General features: G+C 35.4%; 1 protein-coding gene across 1 annotated transcript in view; it reads right to left on the reverse strand.

Moving 5' to 3' along the window:
* Positions 1 to 10,033: 10,033 nt before the first annotated feature.
* Positions 10,034 to 17,502, reverse strand: part of LOC107747808 (guanine nucleotide-binding protein subunit alpha-14-like) — a 13,009-nt gene continuing 5,540 nt past the window's right edge. The window contains exons 2-7 of the mRNA XM_016562413.1: positions 14,110 to 14,294; positions 13,548 to 13,702; positions 12,431 to 12,559; positions 10,675 to 10,804; positions 10,424 to 10,577; positions 10,034 to 10,224 (exon numbers count right to left, since the gene is read on the reverse strand). Coding sequence (XP_016417899.1) covers positions 10,034 to 10,224; positions 10,424 to 10,577; positions 10,675 to 10,804; positions 12,431 to 12,559; positions 13,548 to 13,702; positions 14,110 to 14,294 — 944 coding nt within the window. The remainder of the gene's footprint in view (positions 10,225 to 10,423; positions 10,578 to 10,674; positions 10,805 to 12,430; positions 12,560 to 13,547; positions 13,703 to 14,109; positions 14,295 to 17,502) is intronic.

Genomic DNA, 17,502 nt, shown 5'->3' on the forward strand with positions numbered 1-17,502 from the left:
ATGCATATTCATATTTATTTTAGAACTACAGTAACATCTTCTGATTTCTCTCAACATGGGGACAGGAGAGCTGTCAATCAATAAACGGGAAAATAAAAGTAACTGGCTTTACTTATTTGAAAAAGTAACTCAGATATTTTCTTATAAATTAAAAAGTAATGCGTTACTTTACTAGTTACTTGAAAAAAAGTAATCTGATTACGTAACTTGTGTTACTTGTAATGCGTTACCCTCAACACTGCTGACCAGTCTTTCTGGTGAGCTGGTTGATCAAGGAAGTCTTGCTGGTTAAACTAGTTAAGAAGCATCACAGCATCCAAAACACAACAGGAACCAAACAGACCAACACGAGCCAAGGGTTTGAAATTGTATCATCAGATATGAAAGAGGTGTTAATATTTTAAATAATAACTTGCTGGAGAGCTGACAGATTGTGCAGGATATATGTGTAAAACTTCAAATGTAAAACTTAATTCAATTTGATGCATTTTTTGTAATACATAGTATTATACATTTCTATTCTTATATGTTATAAAAACAGTAAACCAAAATGTAAAAACAAACAGTCTAAACTAAAACAAAATCAAATGATGTAATTCATTATGTAAAACTACTTATGTAATTCCCACCAGTCATTGTCCTAGTATGTTTTTGTGATGTGTTGTGTAGCTTGTAACTGCAGGAGTTGCAGGAGTAGTACTAGCTGTACTAGTATTGGTAGTAATGAGTGTTTCTGGATCAGTACACAGCCTGTACTGGTGTTCACATGAACATCACACTGACTGCAGCTCTCCTCTCTTGTCATGTTCACAGAGCAGAGCGGCCCTCTCTCCGATGAATAGCTCTGACACTGATGAGGAAGAGGAAAACGGGTCTTTTAAAGTGCTTTTCTCAGGGCTTTCAAGAAATGTTCAGTTTGTTTGTGCAATTTGCATCTAAAATCAGAATAATTTACAATGTGTTTGCGTAATTCAGGTAGTGTCTAGCTGATAGAGTAGTTAATATACTTTACATTTAAATATTGCTGAAATATTATGATTCGGAATCTTGGTTTTAGTCCTTCTAATTTGTTGTCCCACCCCATCATCTGTCCTTTTTCCTGAATTTCCAAGTGCATTTTTTTCATCATTAACCCATTCCACACCCATCTATCCCACAATGCATTGCAAATGACATCGCGTTTCATTGATTTATAGACACGCTTTGCCAAGGAGCCAGGGTGTGTGCTGTGACTTTAGTCTCTTTAGAAAATGTAGTGACTAAACCTTTGCTTAAATTTTGCATTCAATTCTTTTTACTAGGGAAATTTTTCGAAATGTTTGCATTCTTGCATCCGGAGCACGTACAAACACACCAGTCTCACCTATAGGCAACGTGCAAGTGCTTTAGAACTAAATAAAAAAATGGTTTTAAGAATCCCAAAACTAGTGCGATGTATATGAAGATGAGTAGGTGATTTTGAAGTTGTGTTGCCACTGTGTGTCTTGTGTCATTATACTCACTCCATCACCATATCTCAGGAACGTGATGGCCAGAAAACATCTGATCGTAGAAGTTCTCAGGATTGTGTTTTTTCAATATTAATGGGTTTCTCCATTTGGTTTGTAGAATATTGAAAACGGACGGTTTGCCAAGTACAGATACTTTGCTCATGCTAAGGTGAACGAGTCAGATTTCCTGATGATCACCAGAAGGTAGGTGAATTATATAAACCCCTCATTTTACATGGGCAATGGCACATGGGCACATTTAGATGAATGGGCGTTTTGGTTTTAAGCATGCACGAATAGCATTAAGCATGTCACAGCTGTTTGGCTTCAGCTTATAAAAGCCTTCATGTAAACACCCTGAGCTCTATTCAAAATACATTATTTAAATTTTTTTTTAGCTTTGAATACAACTATTATTGAGTGCCACGTGCCACGTTTATTTCCGTCTTACAAACTGAAATTGGATTGTATTCATTGAGACTGATGAAAATCAGTGCATGTAAACAGTTTTCAGTAAAAACGATTTTACGCAACAAAAACTTGTATTTTCATAAGCAAGCACCGCTCATACTTCAGGTGAGGAATCTCAACAAATCCCTAAACCCAATAATTAAACTTAGGGCATAAAATTTGCCTCTATTCCCATATATTAAACATTAAAGGCTGGAATACACTAAATGCACTACATACACTACAAATTGAGGCAGAAATTTGGGTACGGCAGCCTTTAGGAGGATCAAAAAAATTTCTTCAGAAATATAAAAATGCATGTAATTTCTAAGAACTACTGTATATATTTTTGCATGTAATTGATTATATACGCATGTACTATTCTATCCTAGTTATTCAAGTCATGTGCTACAGTGTATACGGCCCTTTTTATTTAATTGAAGCTTTTCAGCTCGTGTCTGTGGGATTTTCTTCTTTCAGGGGGATATTTTTCGTGACTAAGGGGACATATGGGCAGCTGACGTGTGAGTGGCAGTATCTGTTTGATGAGTTTACCAAAGCGCCCATGATCGTGGAGGGCAGGAGACTGCGCATAGAAGCGAAGGTACATCATCATACGTAACACAGAGCTTGATTTGATGTGCATTTATAAACAACATTTAATCTAAATCGCACTGGTCTTATTGTGCATGTTATTCTAAATATGCAAATATTTATGTTTAGCACTTTAATTTATAGTCCTGTTGTACATGTATATAGTATGTACCTAACCCTAAAACTTAACCCAAGTAGTTAACTTGTATTACTGTTCTTTCTTACATAATCATTCATTAACAGTTTCTTCACCTCTGAAAGGACTTTTATTTTGTAATCAGGTAATCAAGGCCATGTGGGCAGGGAGAGAGCATTAAAAATATTAACCAATAATATCATGGCCTACATGATTGATCCAAATGAAAGAGCTCCTGAACAAGGATTTATTTTATTATGATGAAAATATGATTGATCTTGTTTTGATTCAAATCAGTGTTTCATGCAAGAGTTTGGGAAGATCATCAATTTCAAAACTCCTGAACTAGCAAAGGTACAGTCGCACATTTTCGCTGCTGTAAACAAATAGTGGAAGTTAGTTCATGACCTGGTATCTTCACATGGAGCACAATGATTGTTTAGGCAGAAAGTGGATGAATTCTTCTGGTCATTTATGCACAGAAGGTGATGATGCTTGTAGGTTTGTTCTGAGGGCGAAATCCATTCATAGTGAGGATCACTAGTCACCAGTCAGGATCATTAACAAGGTCCCAGCAGATCCTTAAGTCTTAAATATTTTAAATGACATAAGAAAAGTCTTAATTATCCGTTTAAGAGGTCTTAAAATCGGGCACAGAAAAACAAGAGTTGCAATATGGCTTAATGTGAATATTAAACTTCAAAGGGAATGATTTACTAAATGTGAACGCTGCACGTTTTAAAGTAAAAATGCAGGTTTCTACAGGTTTCACAGCAGTTCACAATCAATGAATATAGCATACATTTATGCCAATAGATGTACCATACATTCATGCCAATGATCTACTGTTGATGAATTATGATAATGTTTACTTAACTCCCTCATCTTTTTTTAATGAGCAGCTGGAAGTATTAAAGCATAGGCGTTTCTAAATAAGAGTCCAGTAATTTGGGCTTGTTTATAAATAAAAGTCATGCATTATGCATGTTTTTATATTATTGGTGTTTTGGTTACACAATAAAATACACAATATTACTTGACCTCTAAATTTATATGTATTTATATATTGGAAAATAAAGCAGTTTTTTAATACATTTTGAATAAAACATGTCTCACTCTGTTTTACTGCTAAGCTTATTTAGAGATAAGTGATTTATTTAGAGATCGTATGGGTTTGTTCTGTATTGATATATGGTAATAATTTATATTTGGTCTCAAATTTGACACTTACATGTACCCTTTGCTAATGGCCTTGTGAAATAGCCACAAAAAGCATTTGGTTGCTCACTTGTGTTTGGAACGACCTTGAGAGTATCGTCCGCTTTCGATGGTGCTCCTTAAGACCCCAAATTACCATGAATCCCTTCATACATGGCTTTTCTTCAAGACCATTTGCAAAGTGTATAATAATACAATAGACACTTAAAAAGTGAATTCGATTTTTTTTTTGACCATGTGATCCTGTATGTCATGTCCATTCATTTTGAAACCTGAGGTAATTTATTTATAAATCAGAGAAAGATATTCTTTAGATATTGTCATATTAGTTTGTTTATGTATATTCTTAACATTTTTAAGGTATAGTTCAACGAAAAACTAAAAACGACAAAACAAAAAATTATTTACTCACCCTCAAGTTGTTCCAAACATGTATGAGTTTCTTCTGTTGACCACAAAAGAATATATTTTGAAGAATGTTGGTAACCAAACAGTTGTTGGTCCCCACTGAGTTCCATAGTATGGAAATGAAATACCATGGAAGTCAATGGAGACAAGAAACTGTTTGGTTTCCAACATTATTCAAGATATCCTCTTTTGTGTTCAACAGAAGAAACTCATACATGTTTGGAACAAATTTAGGGTGAGTAAAAGATGCCAGAATTTGCACTAATGGGGGAACTATCCATTTAACCTCTCAGTCAGGTCAAAAAAGGCCCACACAGCACACACAAGCTTAAAGGGAGTTCACCCAAAAATGAAAATTACCCCATGATTTACTCACCCTCAAGATATCCTAGGTGTATACTGTATGACTTCTTTCAGACAAATACAATTGTTATATTAAAAAAATGTCCTGGTTCTTTCAAGCTTTATAATAGCAGTGAATGGGTGTCGAGATTTTGAAATCCAATAAACCCCTCGGAGCCGTGTGGAGCACTTTTTATGATGGATGGATGCACTTTTTGGGCTTCAAAATCTCAACACCCATTCACTGCCATTATAAAGCTTGGAAGAGCCAGGACATTTTTTAATATAACTTCACCCAAAGTTCACCCAAAAATGAAAATTACCCGATGATTTACTCACCCTCAAGATATCCTAGGTGTATACTGTATGACTTTCTTCTTTCAAACAAACACAATTGGAGTTATATTAAAAAATGTCCTGGTTCTTTCAAGCTTTATAATAGCAGTGAATGGGTGTCGAGATTTTGAAATCCAATAAAGTTCATCCATCCATCATATAAAGTGCTCCAGATGGCTCCGGGGGGTTAATAAAGGCCTTCTGAAGCACAAAGATGTTTTTAAGAAAAATATCCATATTTAAAACTTTATAAACCATAATCTCTAGCTTCCGCTAACTGTCGTTCTCGCGTTCACGAGAGAGTGGCGTTCCAGCGGATGATGGAGGACGTCGACGTAGCGTAAGCTCTGGTGAGAAGTGATGAACGTAAAAAAACATCGGTCATGAATTAGAAGTACAAAACGAGGATTTGAAAATAAAAATGCCGGAGGATTTCCGATTCAAGCCAAGAGGAGACTGGTTTTCCTTTGCTGTAAACAAAACGTGGTTCTCGTGAGACTAGAATATTCTCAACGGAGCTTACGCTACGCCTGCATCCTACGTCATCCGCTGGACACCACTCTCTTGTGAGCGTGCGTATATCAGTTAGCGGAAGCTAGAGATTATGCTATATAAAGTTTTAAATATGAATATTTTTCTTACACAAACACATTGATTCAGTTCAGGAGGCCTTTATTAACCCCTCGGAGCCGTGTGGAGCACTTTTTATGATGGATGGATGCACTGTTTGGGCTTTAAAATCTCAACACCCATTCACTGCCATTATAAAGCTTGAAAGAGCCAGGACATTTTTTAATATAACTCTGATTGTATTCGTCTGAAAGAAGAAAGTCATATACACCCCTAGGATGGCTTGAGGTTGTGTAAAACATTGTAATTTTTGGGTGGTCTGTCCCTTTAAGAGTTACATTTTTCACAAAAAGTTTTGTCTACCACATTTATGATTTTTTGCAGCTAATTGTAGATAAAATAGCCTGTAAAGGTTAGCACCCGTGCATTAATTTAAATCATGCATTTCTGTCATTCTCAGTGGGTTCTTGCCAAGCTGGAAGATGCCAGGGAAAGTCTGCGGAAGTAAGGACAATTAAAGCGACGTGGAATGATCCTGCACTCTTCTGTGTGCTTTTATGCTGCTTTTGCAGTGTGCCACTTCACATTATACCCACAACGCAACAGTCATTCACTAAACACTGAATACCACACTGGTAATATCCGTTAGACTGTGTGTTGGTGTGTTCGGTTTACATTATATTGTACCTTTCTTTCCCCCTCACTCTCTTGAGCTCAATCTGTCAAAATTCCTTATTTGCTTGAACACTAACCTCATTTACATATTAAGTCTTTACAACGTGCCTCTACATGCAGTTAAGTAAATCCACACTAAAGTGTAAATTAAGGTGTCATTTTATACACATTAATAAAGACCAATACACTGTATGTATTTGATTTGTCTTTACATGTGGGAATGCGTGTCACATTTAAACAGAAATGACCAGGAATGTTTGAAAATGGGAATCTCTTTCTCTATGTACAGGAGAGCAGGGATATTTTTTTAATATGTGGCTTTGCATGAAATGATATTTTGTTTCTCAGTGTCTGTTTAAATAATTCTATAGCTCATCTTAATACTCGACACGACAGTAAACACTCGATGGCTTCTTGACTGCTTTATGTCCCTATGCTGCACTGCGTTACTGAAAAACTGTAATATAACACAAATATGCAATTGTTTATTATTTAGCTTTTCAGTAAAGCTATTGTCCATTTTTTTTAATGAATGTCAATGAATTGACATTAAAGTCGACATGAAATCAAAACTGACCCTATTTATTGATCCTGATGTCAACGAGGCCTCTTGGGCAACCTGTAAATGATGTACACCAATAAAGTAGCTCTTTAGTCCTTGTTTTAGTCTGCAGCCTTTTGAAAATCTTGCCAGTAGTTAATGCAGTAATTTAAAGGAATAGTTAACCAAAAAAAATGGATGTTTGCTCACTTTCAGGTCATCCAAGATGTAGATGAGTTTATTTCTTCATCGAAACAGATTTGATGAAATTTAGCATTACATCAGTTACTTACCAATGGATCCTCTGCAGTGAATGGGTGCCGTCAGAATGAATCATCAAAAATCGACCTATTTGTTCAGAACTGTTTTGGCTTGTAAATGGTGCTTGATCTGTGCATATTTCTTTCCTGATTCAGACGAGATGAATTGTTCACTGGAGAAAACAATATTATGGATTATGGACTGGTTTGAAGTTAAAAACGCCTAAACGATGGATTTGTTTCTTACAGACACACATCTTTTCGCTTCACAAGACATTAATTGGTGGACTGGAGTGGTGTGGATTACTTGTGGATTATTGTGATGTTTTTATCAGCTGTTTTGTCTCTTTTTCTGACGGCACCCATTCACTGCAGAGCATCCATTGGTGAGCAAGTGATGAAATGCTAAATTTCTCCAAGTCTGTTTGCATGAAGAGACAAACTCATCTACATCTTGGATGCCCTGAGGGTGAGTACATTTACAGCAACAATTTCATTTTTGTGTTAACTACTCCTTTAACATTAATAAAGGTTATAGCAATAAAAGCAAATAGCGAGAGATCTTACATCAAGTTCCCAGGTTTCGAATAAATATGATTGAAAGGACAAAACGTGCATTTTTTCACATGCAACGGCATACTCTAATTCTACAATTTTATCATATATTTATTTTCAATTGGAAATGACTCGTGTTAGTGAGGTAATATTGAGAACTGTGAATGTCATTTCTTGTTCACTATAAAGGCAAAGAAAAGCATTAACTTTTTTTGCATAATTTTCTTGTAATTTCTAATTATGCATATCTAATAAATGTATTTAGAATTTTGTTTTATTTGAATTTTAATGAGTAACAACATATTACTGTATATCCGTGTTTAACAAATATTATCAAAGCAGATACAGACATTACAGTTTAAAGGCACTTCAGGTATTCACTACAGCTTGAACTTGCTACGAACTGAGGTAAAATAATGAAACTGAATTCAGTGGCTGCGTAAAATGTGAAAACTTTCTGAATTTGCCCTGTGACTGAATTGTCCGTGAGAAATAAAGATTTTTTAAGGAATATGCATGTTTAAATTGATACATATCATTTACAATGTACAATTTGACACTAAAACACCAGTTTAAAATAGCTAGTAAATGATTTTTTACATAATAAAATAAAAAATATCTGAATTAAATTCGTAACTAATTTCTACAAATGTATAATCTTGACTCTACAGAAGGCAATTTCAGAGCATGTTAGTTTTTTTTTTTTTAACATCCAGAGTAAGTTTTTATATTAACATGTAAACTTCTCCATCTTTTTGCCTTTAAATGCTTCAAGGAGTCTTCAAGACTTTGATCTATTACATCAGGAAAACATTTTTACATGTGCCTTAAAATCTCCTAAGTAGCATCCTTTGTAAACTCTACTCACATAAAGAACAAAATGGCAACATCTGTTGTCGATGAAACCTACCCATCTATTAGAGGACCTAAACACGACTGAAAAGAAGGTTCATCCTTATAATGGTAGATCAAGGCTCGTTTTCAGGAACCCAGTCCACATCTAATCCATTAGGCAATTCTCCTAGATACTTCCTTATATAAGTCCTTAGCCAACAAGAGAACAACGTAAAGCTAATGTGAGAGCTATATCTACTCAACAGATCAACAGAAGAGAGCAGGACCGGTTTGTCCTCCGGGATGAGGACTAGTTGTTGATTTTAAACCAGGTTGAACTCTTTGAGGTTGTGTCTGAGGATGGTGTCTTTCACAGCTGCGAAGATCAAGCGGATGTTCTCCGTGTCGGTGGCACAAGTGAAGTGAGAGTAGATGGATTTGTCTTTGTCTTCGTTTTGCTCCTGGTACATCTTCAGAATAAACTCCTGGGCTGCCTTTGGGTCGTTTTTGGGGCCTGAAAAATGACAGTAATCAGTGGGTCAATGATGTGACGCTCTATTTTTTGTCTATTAATTTATATAAAAACACATTAAAATAATACTGCGCTTTATCTTTACCAGGATGACTGATTTAAAAGTGATTTGTTCACTATAAAGGCAAAGAAAAGCATTAACTTTTTTTGCATAATTTTCTTGTAATTTCTAATTATGCATATCTAATAAATGTATTTAGAATTTTGTTTTATTTGAATTTTAATGAGTAACAACATATTACTGTATATCCGTGTTTAACAAATATTATCAAAGCAGATACAGACATTACAGTTTAAAGGCTCTTCAGGTATTCACTACAGCTTGAACTTGCTACGAACTGAGGTAAAATAATGAAACTGAATTCAGTGGCTGCGTAAAATGTGAAAACTTTCTGAATTTGCCCTGTGACTGAATTGTCCGTGAGAAATAAAGATTTTTTAAGGAATATGCATGTTTAAATTGATACATATCATTTACAATGTACAATTTGACACTAAAACACCAGTTTAAAATAGCTAGTAAATGATTTTTTACATAATAAAATAAAAAATATCTGAATTAAATTCGTAACTAATTTCTACAAATGTATAATCTTGACTCTACAGAAGGCAATTTCAGAGCATGTTAGTTTTTTTTTTTTTAACATCCAGAGTAAGTTTTTATATTAACATGTAAACTTCTCCATCTTTTTGCCTTTAAATGCTTCAAGGAGTCTTCAAGACTTTGATCTATTACATCAGGAAAACATTTTTACATGTGCCTTAAAATCTCCTAAGTAGCATCCTTTGTAAACTCTACTCAGATAAAGAACAAAATGGCAACATCTGTTGTCGATGAAACCTACCCATCTATTAGAGGACCTAAACACGACTGAAAAGAAGGTTCATCCTTATAATGGTAGATCAAGGCTCGTTTTCAGGAACCCAGTCCACATCTAATCCATTAGGCAATTCTCCTAGATACTTCCTTATATAAGTCCTTAGCCAACAAGAGAACAACGTAAAGCTAATGTGAGAGCTATATCTACTCAACAGATCAACAGAAGAGAGCAGGACCGGTTTGTCCTCCGGGATGAGGACTAGTTGTTGATTTTAAACCAGGTTGAACTCTTTGAGGTTGTGTCTGAGGATGGTGTCTTTCACAGCTGCGAAGATCAAGCGGATGTTCTCCGTGTCGGTGGCACAAGTGAAGTGAGAGTAGATGGATTTGTCTTTGTCTTCGTTTTGCTCCTGGTACATCTTCAGAATAAACTCCTGGGCTGCCTTTGGGTCGTTTTTGGGGCCTGAAAAATGACAGTAATCAGTGGGTCAATGATGTGACGCTCTATTTTTTGTCTATTAATTTATATAAAAACACATTAAAATAATACTGCGCTTTATCTTTACCAGGATGACTGATTTAAAAGTGATTAATTCCTGCCATACGAGCATTTGCCTGAAGAAGCATCTTGTGCCTCGAGGGAACTGCTATGAATGACTCACCTGTGAATTCTGGGAAGTAGGTGGCCAGGTGAGAGTGCACGATCTTCTCCTTCAGGATGTCTGTCTTATTAAGAAAGAGAATCACAGACGACTGCTGGAACCAAGGATAAGTGATGATGGTTTTAAACAAAGCTTTACTCTCCTCCATGCGATTCTGAAACACATGAGACCATTTCAAATCCGATCAACTGCCATGAGCATGAAGTCACAGAGGAACAGCCTGGATGAGGATGAGCTCAAAGTACACCGACCTCATTGTCACATTCAGCCAGGACCTGGTCGTACTCGCTCAGAGCCACCAGGAAGATGATGGAGGTGACGTTCTCAAAGCAGTGGATCCACTTCCTGCGCTCGGATCGCTGACCCCCGACGTCCACCATCCTGATGACAATTGGAAAGAAAATTAGCAGTTTTTTGTGGCAAAAGTCTTAGTTAATAGTGGTCCCCAAACTAAACTATGACCATCCTTGAAAAATTTCTTTCAATCTTCTTACAGTATAATCCACTTGTTACAACAACTTGTTTGTTGCCTTTTGATAAACTGCCGTTACAATCAGGATTAATTTAAATTATTCCGTAATGCTGCAAATGAGCTACAGTGACATGAACACTAATAGGAACAAAAGACATATATATATACACACACATACACACACACACACACACACAACTAGGGGTGGGCGATATATCGTCTTTTAAAATTCTGTCAGTTTAATGCCTACAAAAACGGCTGGTAGGGACTACAACGAGTTACTTCCCGGGTTTATGACGTCACTCACCCAGATAAACCCCGCCCTCGGGAAAAGGCAGCAAAGGGGGCGAGGCCATGCTTCTGCACACGCTCTGCATCTCTCTCTCTCGCTCTCTCTTTCAGCTCCACAATGAACTGTTTCAATTATACACTTATTTTCACATAGCTATGAGAAGCATTATCATGGACGCACATGCGGTTGCTGTACAGTATTAAAGCTTTAATCAGGATAAAACCGTATATTAAAAGCGACCAGTGAACCACCCCTTTAACATGTAGTAAGAAATACTACAGAAATCGAATAGTCAAACGTAAAACTAAAACAATGCAAAATCTTCACTGTATGGATCAAATATGAATCGAAGAATCGCTGACTTCTCTTTGTCTTTTGTTATTTGATTAACATTAATGACACGGACAACAGGTTTATTAGACTGCTGTCTCTTTTAGACCAACTGCATGGATCTAATATACTGAAACACATCCGGTTTATTTTAATTTAACACATAACCGACTGTGATTATAGGAATACTCCGCATGACTCTGTTTAACATTTATTTTCTCATTCATGCATGTTTCTTTGTCAAGTTTTTAATTTCTGAATTAAAATGAACTTTGATATTTTTTAGAGGCCATTCCTGTCCTAATACTGTATTATAATGAAAAAAAGCCTCATTAAAATTAAATTCTTGATAAGAAAACCTTGTTAAAGTAGTTTAGTATTATTACGGTAATAGTAGTTTAATCTTTTATTATTATATCCTAAGCAGTGAAGCTGTTTTGTTCAAATATTTGAATATTTCTAAATCTTTTGTCCACCAAATTGAACTCATGTGGTGTGACTAATGTGCAGAAACATTCAGAGAAATGACTGTGTCCAGATCAATAAGTCTGTTAAAATATCAGGTAATTTGACCTTTTTAGGACAAGGCAAGGTGTGAAATAGCATTATTTATGAATTCTTATATGTAATATATATATATATATATATATATATACACAGTATATTGATTGAAATATATATTTACAAGCTTGAAAAATTATCAGGATGTTTGCATTCACATTTATTTAGTGTTTCTAGAAAATGTTCATTTTACTTTTTACTTTACCACATGATATTTTGTTGAAAATGATTTTACGGTTTTTCAAAATCATATGAAGCCAACACAAATACAAAGAGTAAATTTTTTGGCACATGCATTTTTAAAAGCTTTTTCAGCACACTAAATTTGTGCTGATGCATGTGCTGGACTCACCTGAAGATGACGTTCTCCAGGTCGAAGGGATACTCGATGATACCTGTGGTGGGAACCCTGACTCTCAGAATGTCCTGCTCTGTGGGGACGTACGCTGCGTCTGAAATCCGATCCAGATCACTCAGGTAGCTGTTACGGGTGAAAACAAATACTGTGGTCAAGTCATGGCCAGAGCTGATGAAACAGGTTTTTACAGTAGTTATGAGCACATAAATGTGGCACACAGAGGGTTTTACACCACAATACCACACATTTTGTTGACAGATATGCTGGATATTTAGAGAGAAAACACTTCTAATACTGGACCTCACCTTGTGAAAAATAAGTGCACTTAAATGCATTGAATGCGCACTTGTGTGCTTAAAATCCAAAAAGTGTACAGTATATAAAAAAAGATGCTTGCAGATAATATAATACTATTGAAATAAAATGCCACTTAAGTGTACTAAGAGTTCACTTTCATGACTGTTTCCTAACACAATTAAGTACACTTTTTCAAATAATTTCAAATTAAAAATTTGACTTTAAAGTAAATTTTTAAATCGTTGTTTTATTAATCTCTTCTCATGCTTTAAAGAAGTACACTTATTTTAATGTGTTGACTAACATACTAAAGCACATGAAAAGTACTTAATGTTAATTTTAACTGTTATATTACATTTAAAGTTAATATATTTTTAAAATGCACTAAATTGCAACTTCATCATAACAAATGTGTAATTACAATATATTTTAATACATGACATGCAAGTTTGAATAGAAATGACATAAAAGTATATTAAAGTTACATATAAAGAAGTACTACTTAAGTGAGTCAAAACACTCGTAGCTACATTTAATATGAATTTAAACTAGAATTCTGTTTGCAATTAATTGAAAATGACATAATTAAGCGTATGAAAACATTACATTCACACTTAAGTATATGCTTTTAAAGAATATTATTTCCGTAATAAGTACTCTTTTAAAAAGTATGCGAAAGTGTGCTTCTTTCAATGAGGGTCTGCAGAGTTTCCAGTACCATATATGACCAAACCACATTCACATGTCAAAACGTCAAATCATGTCAAGAATGCAGTGATTATATATTTAACTGGTTGAAAATTTCAAGACTGACTATTTGGCAGAGTCAGTTAGCTGGTACTCTCGGCGGCGGTCGTAGCATTCTTGAATCCCAGTGTCGTTCCATAGACTCCGGATGGCGTTGAATTGGGCCTCCTCCAAACTCATGATCTTATCCACCTCAATATCATTTACCAGTGTAGCATTAGCCTGCAAGAGACAAGCACAGCCAATCAGGACTGACCAGCATCTCCCCAGGGGACCAATGAGAGTGTGCGTGCAAGAGCACAGCCAATTAATGAAAGTGGAGCAGAGTGTAAAAACAGGACGCAAAACCTTCTGCAAGGAAATAAACAGGTGAACATAAAAAAAGCACAAATATGAAGTTTAACAAAACTACATTTTGACATTTTTGACCAATTCATTATTAAATGATTGAATTCCAGTAAAGGCATCTAAACAAGATAAATAACTGTACTAAGAAGCAAAATTTAATTAGATAATTAGACTTGAGTTCAGATAGTGAATGTTCCTGGCAACAGAGATCGGGAACATTGTTTATCTGATTTACTTTTCTGAAAACCAAAAAGACGTGGCAGGATGGTGTCAAGTGGTACCTGGTTGTCTGAGTTAGCATAGGCGATCTTGAGCATGTCCATAGCTCTGACCATGGACTGCATGGCGCTGATCACGTTCTGGTGGACGAGCTTAATGAAGCCCTTCTTATCTTCATCAGTATAACCCGAGCCATGAATGATCCTCATCTGTTTAATGAACGTACTCTTGCCACTCTCACCTGTGCCTACAAGAGAAAAAAGACAAATCAATTCATCAGCTTCTGCACTAAGAAAAAAGTACAATTGTATTTCCATGTTTTTGGACAAATTACCATGGTATATGAATATGCCATGTGCATTTGTATATCAAAGTGCCACTGCAAGTTCTTCTAAGAGTGAAATGTGGTTCTGTCATGACAACTCTCAGAGTGATTGGCATGGTAATGTACATGACAATGTTAATGTATTTGGTCTTGGCGGAATAGATCTGCTACGCTGCTACGCTGCTGCTGCTGCTGCGGCAGAGCAAGTACCGAGACTGGCTACTGCCAATACATCCACAACATGCTGCTGTGAGCATGTAAGAAATATTGCTGCTGCAAATATAACATACATGAAATAACCCCCAAATAGCATACATCAATCACCATACTTTTATTCAGAAAGGACACATTAAATTGATAAAAAGTGACAGTAAATACATTTATAATGTTAAAAATGTCTATTTTTAAATAAATGCTGTTTTTTTTTACTTTTGTATTTATCAAAGAATCATGAAAAAAAATGTCTACAGCACAACTGTATTTAACATTAATAATAAGAAGAAATATTTCTTGGGCAGCAAATCAGTATATCAGAATGATTTCTGAAGGATCATGTGACACTGAAGACTGGAGTAATTATGCTGAAAATTCGCTACTTCAGGTGCAGCTTCTGAAAACAATGTTATGGCCACATTATAGCCATATGTAAGTTTATGAGTAATAAATTAAAGTTGACTCAAAATATTTTTTCATAAAGCAATTTTTTTTGTAATGTCTATTCAATGCTTATCTATTTTAACACAATAAAGACTTTAAATGATCTTTTGGGTGGTAATTTCTCAGCCCAAATTGATGTATGATTCATTTGTTATTAATTAGATTAATTAATATGCAAATCATGTAATTAATTAATTAGATTACAAATTTTAATTGCTTGAGTTGCACAGAGTCAAGTCAAAAATGAAATAAAATACTTGAGAAAAATAATACCTATCCTTGCAGTTGTTTCACCCAGCAGAGAGACACAAAAGTCAGAGAAGACAGAGGGGTGAAAGATAGAGTTGAGGAGGGGTATGTGTTTCAGTGAGTTTTGTTTAAAGTGCCGTGTGGCAGAATATCTGTCTTGCCCTTGGTCAATAAACAGTCACTGAGTGGAGTGAGAGTCCCCACACTAAAGCCATTATTCAAGCCTACTTTGTGTGCTAAAGCACTGGATGGCTCATGTGTAACACACACTGTGTTAGTGGGCACTGCCGTAGTAACCAGACAGTGCTTAGACTCATTGCAAGCCATTATTCAAGCCTACTTTGTGTGCTAAAGCAAACGCACAACTTCACTAGACACTAACTTACAAATCATATTAAATTTTTCAGAGCCGTGGTATTATGATTTGACAGAATGCAGTCTTTGTATGTATATTTCAAGTCAGATTTAGGGTAAATTGAGACTTCTTAGGTTGATTTATTGACTTTGGCAGAGCATTAACTCTCGAGGTAATGCCTTATAACCACATACTTTGTGAACATACGAAGATTATACATGAATGCCTTCTGCAGTCAGACAATGAGGCATGATATAAATGAGTAAGGTGTGTTTTCTGCTGGAAGTGAACGACTGCTGGCCCCTGTTGTTTGACACTTTTACAGCTGTCTGAGAGAAGTTCACTTCTGGATGGCTCATGTGTAACACACACCGTGTTAGTGGGCACTGCTGTAGTAATCAGACAGTGCTTAGACTCATTGCATAAAATGTTATACGGCTCATTCACAATTCACATTTCCTTCAGTTTTACCAGCTTCAGTACACTTTTTTTTTTAGAAGATTATACCTTTATTTAGGTATACATTTTTATTTGTCAGCCATTTAACAGAAGAGTTATGGCCAGGGTTCCAAAATTGTCACACAGGAAGTGACAAATGCGAGTAAAATTGTCCTTGTTTTGTGGCTTTGATTAAATAACTCAAATGGTTGGGTGAATCTGGCCGCTTCTCATTTGTATATTTTTCCCCAGAGATGAACAAAAAGTAAATCTGTTTAGTGTTTGGCTACTGTAGCAAGACAAGACTGAAAAGATTATGCTCGACAGACTGAACGTGCGGCTTGCCAGAGTTGTGTTTATATTCTCCAGCTGCTGTGTCTTTACTCAGGACAGCTGTAAGATGTACATGGCTGAGGAACAGTTCAAATGGTCTCATGTCACAGTAAATAGACTGAGGAGAAGGGAATATATGTGCAGCCCTGCAGCATGACATGCTACACTCCATCCAAAAGTTTGGGGCGTGGCTATTTGTTTATCTGACCAATGGAAGATGAGGGTGTGGTCTTCCATTCTGTTTGATGAAATTACAAACTCTAGATTTAAATCAATTGCAAAAAAAGGTGATTAAATTGGATTACAAAAAGTTATCTGTAATTTGTTTATGTATGTACATATATACCTACACAGAGAAAGGGGAGGGGATTTCATAAAAATTTTAGAAGATTATACCTTTATTTAGGGCAAAAATACATTTTTATTTGTCAGCCATTTAACAGAAAAGTTATGGCCAGGGTTCCAAAATTGTCACACAGGAAGTGACAAATGCGAGTAAAATTGTCCTTGCCGACTGCTGCATTAAAGGGAATTTTTTGCAGCAATTACATTTATAATATTTAAATTCCAATAAATTAAAATGTAAGAAGATTATACCTTTATTTAGGTATACATTTTTATTTGTCAGCCATTTAACAGAAGAGTTATGGCCAGGGTTCCAAAATTGTCACACAGGAAGTGACAAATGCGAGTAAAATTGTCCTTGCCAACTGCTGCATTAAAGGGAATTTTTTGCAGCAATTACATTTATAATATTTAAATTCCAATAAATTAAAATGTAAATCTGAATTGCAAAAAATACAAAGAAATTCTGCAACTGAAGAAAAGCTTAGATACTTTGGGTTTAATTAATTTTAACTTAAAATTTATCATCAGACATTCAACAATAAAGCCAATATTTATTTATTTATTTATTTGCAGTCAATCACATTTAAAGGGACAGTTCACCCAAAAATGAAAATTCTGTCATTAGTTACTCACCCTCGTGTCGTTCCAAACCTGTAAGACATTCGTTCATCTTCGGAACACAAATTAAGATATTTTTGATGAATTCTGAAAGCTCTCTGACCCTCCCCTAGACAGCAATGTAATTACCAT

Source organism: Sinocyclocheilus rhinocerous, unplaced genomic scaffold (assembly GCF_001515625.1).
Source record: "Sinocyclocheilus rhinocerous isolate Xijiao unplaced genomic scaffold, SAMN03320098_v1.1 scaffold2214, whole genome shotgun sequence".
NCBI lineage: Eukaryota > Metazoa > Chordata > Actinopteri > Cypriniformes > Cyprinidae > Sinocyclocheilus > Sinocyclocheilus rhinocerous.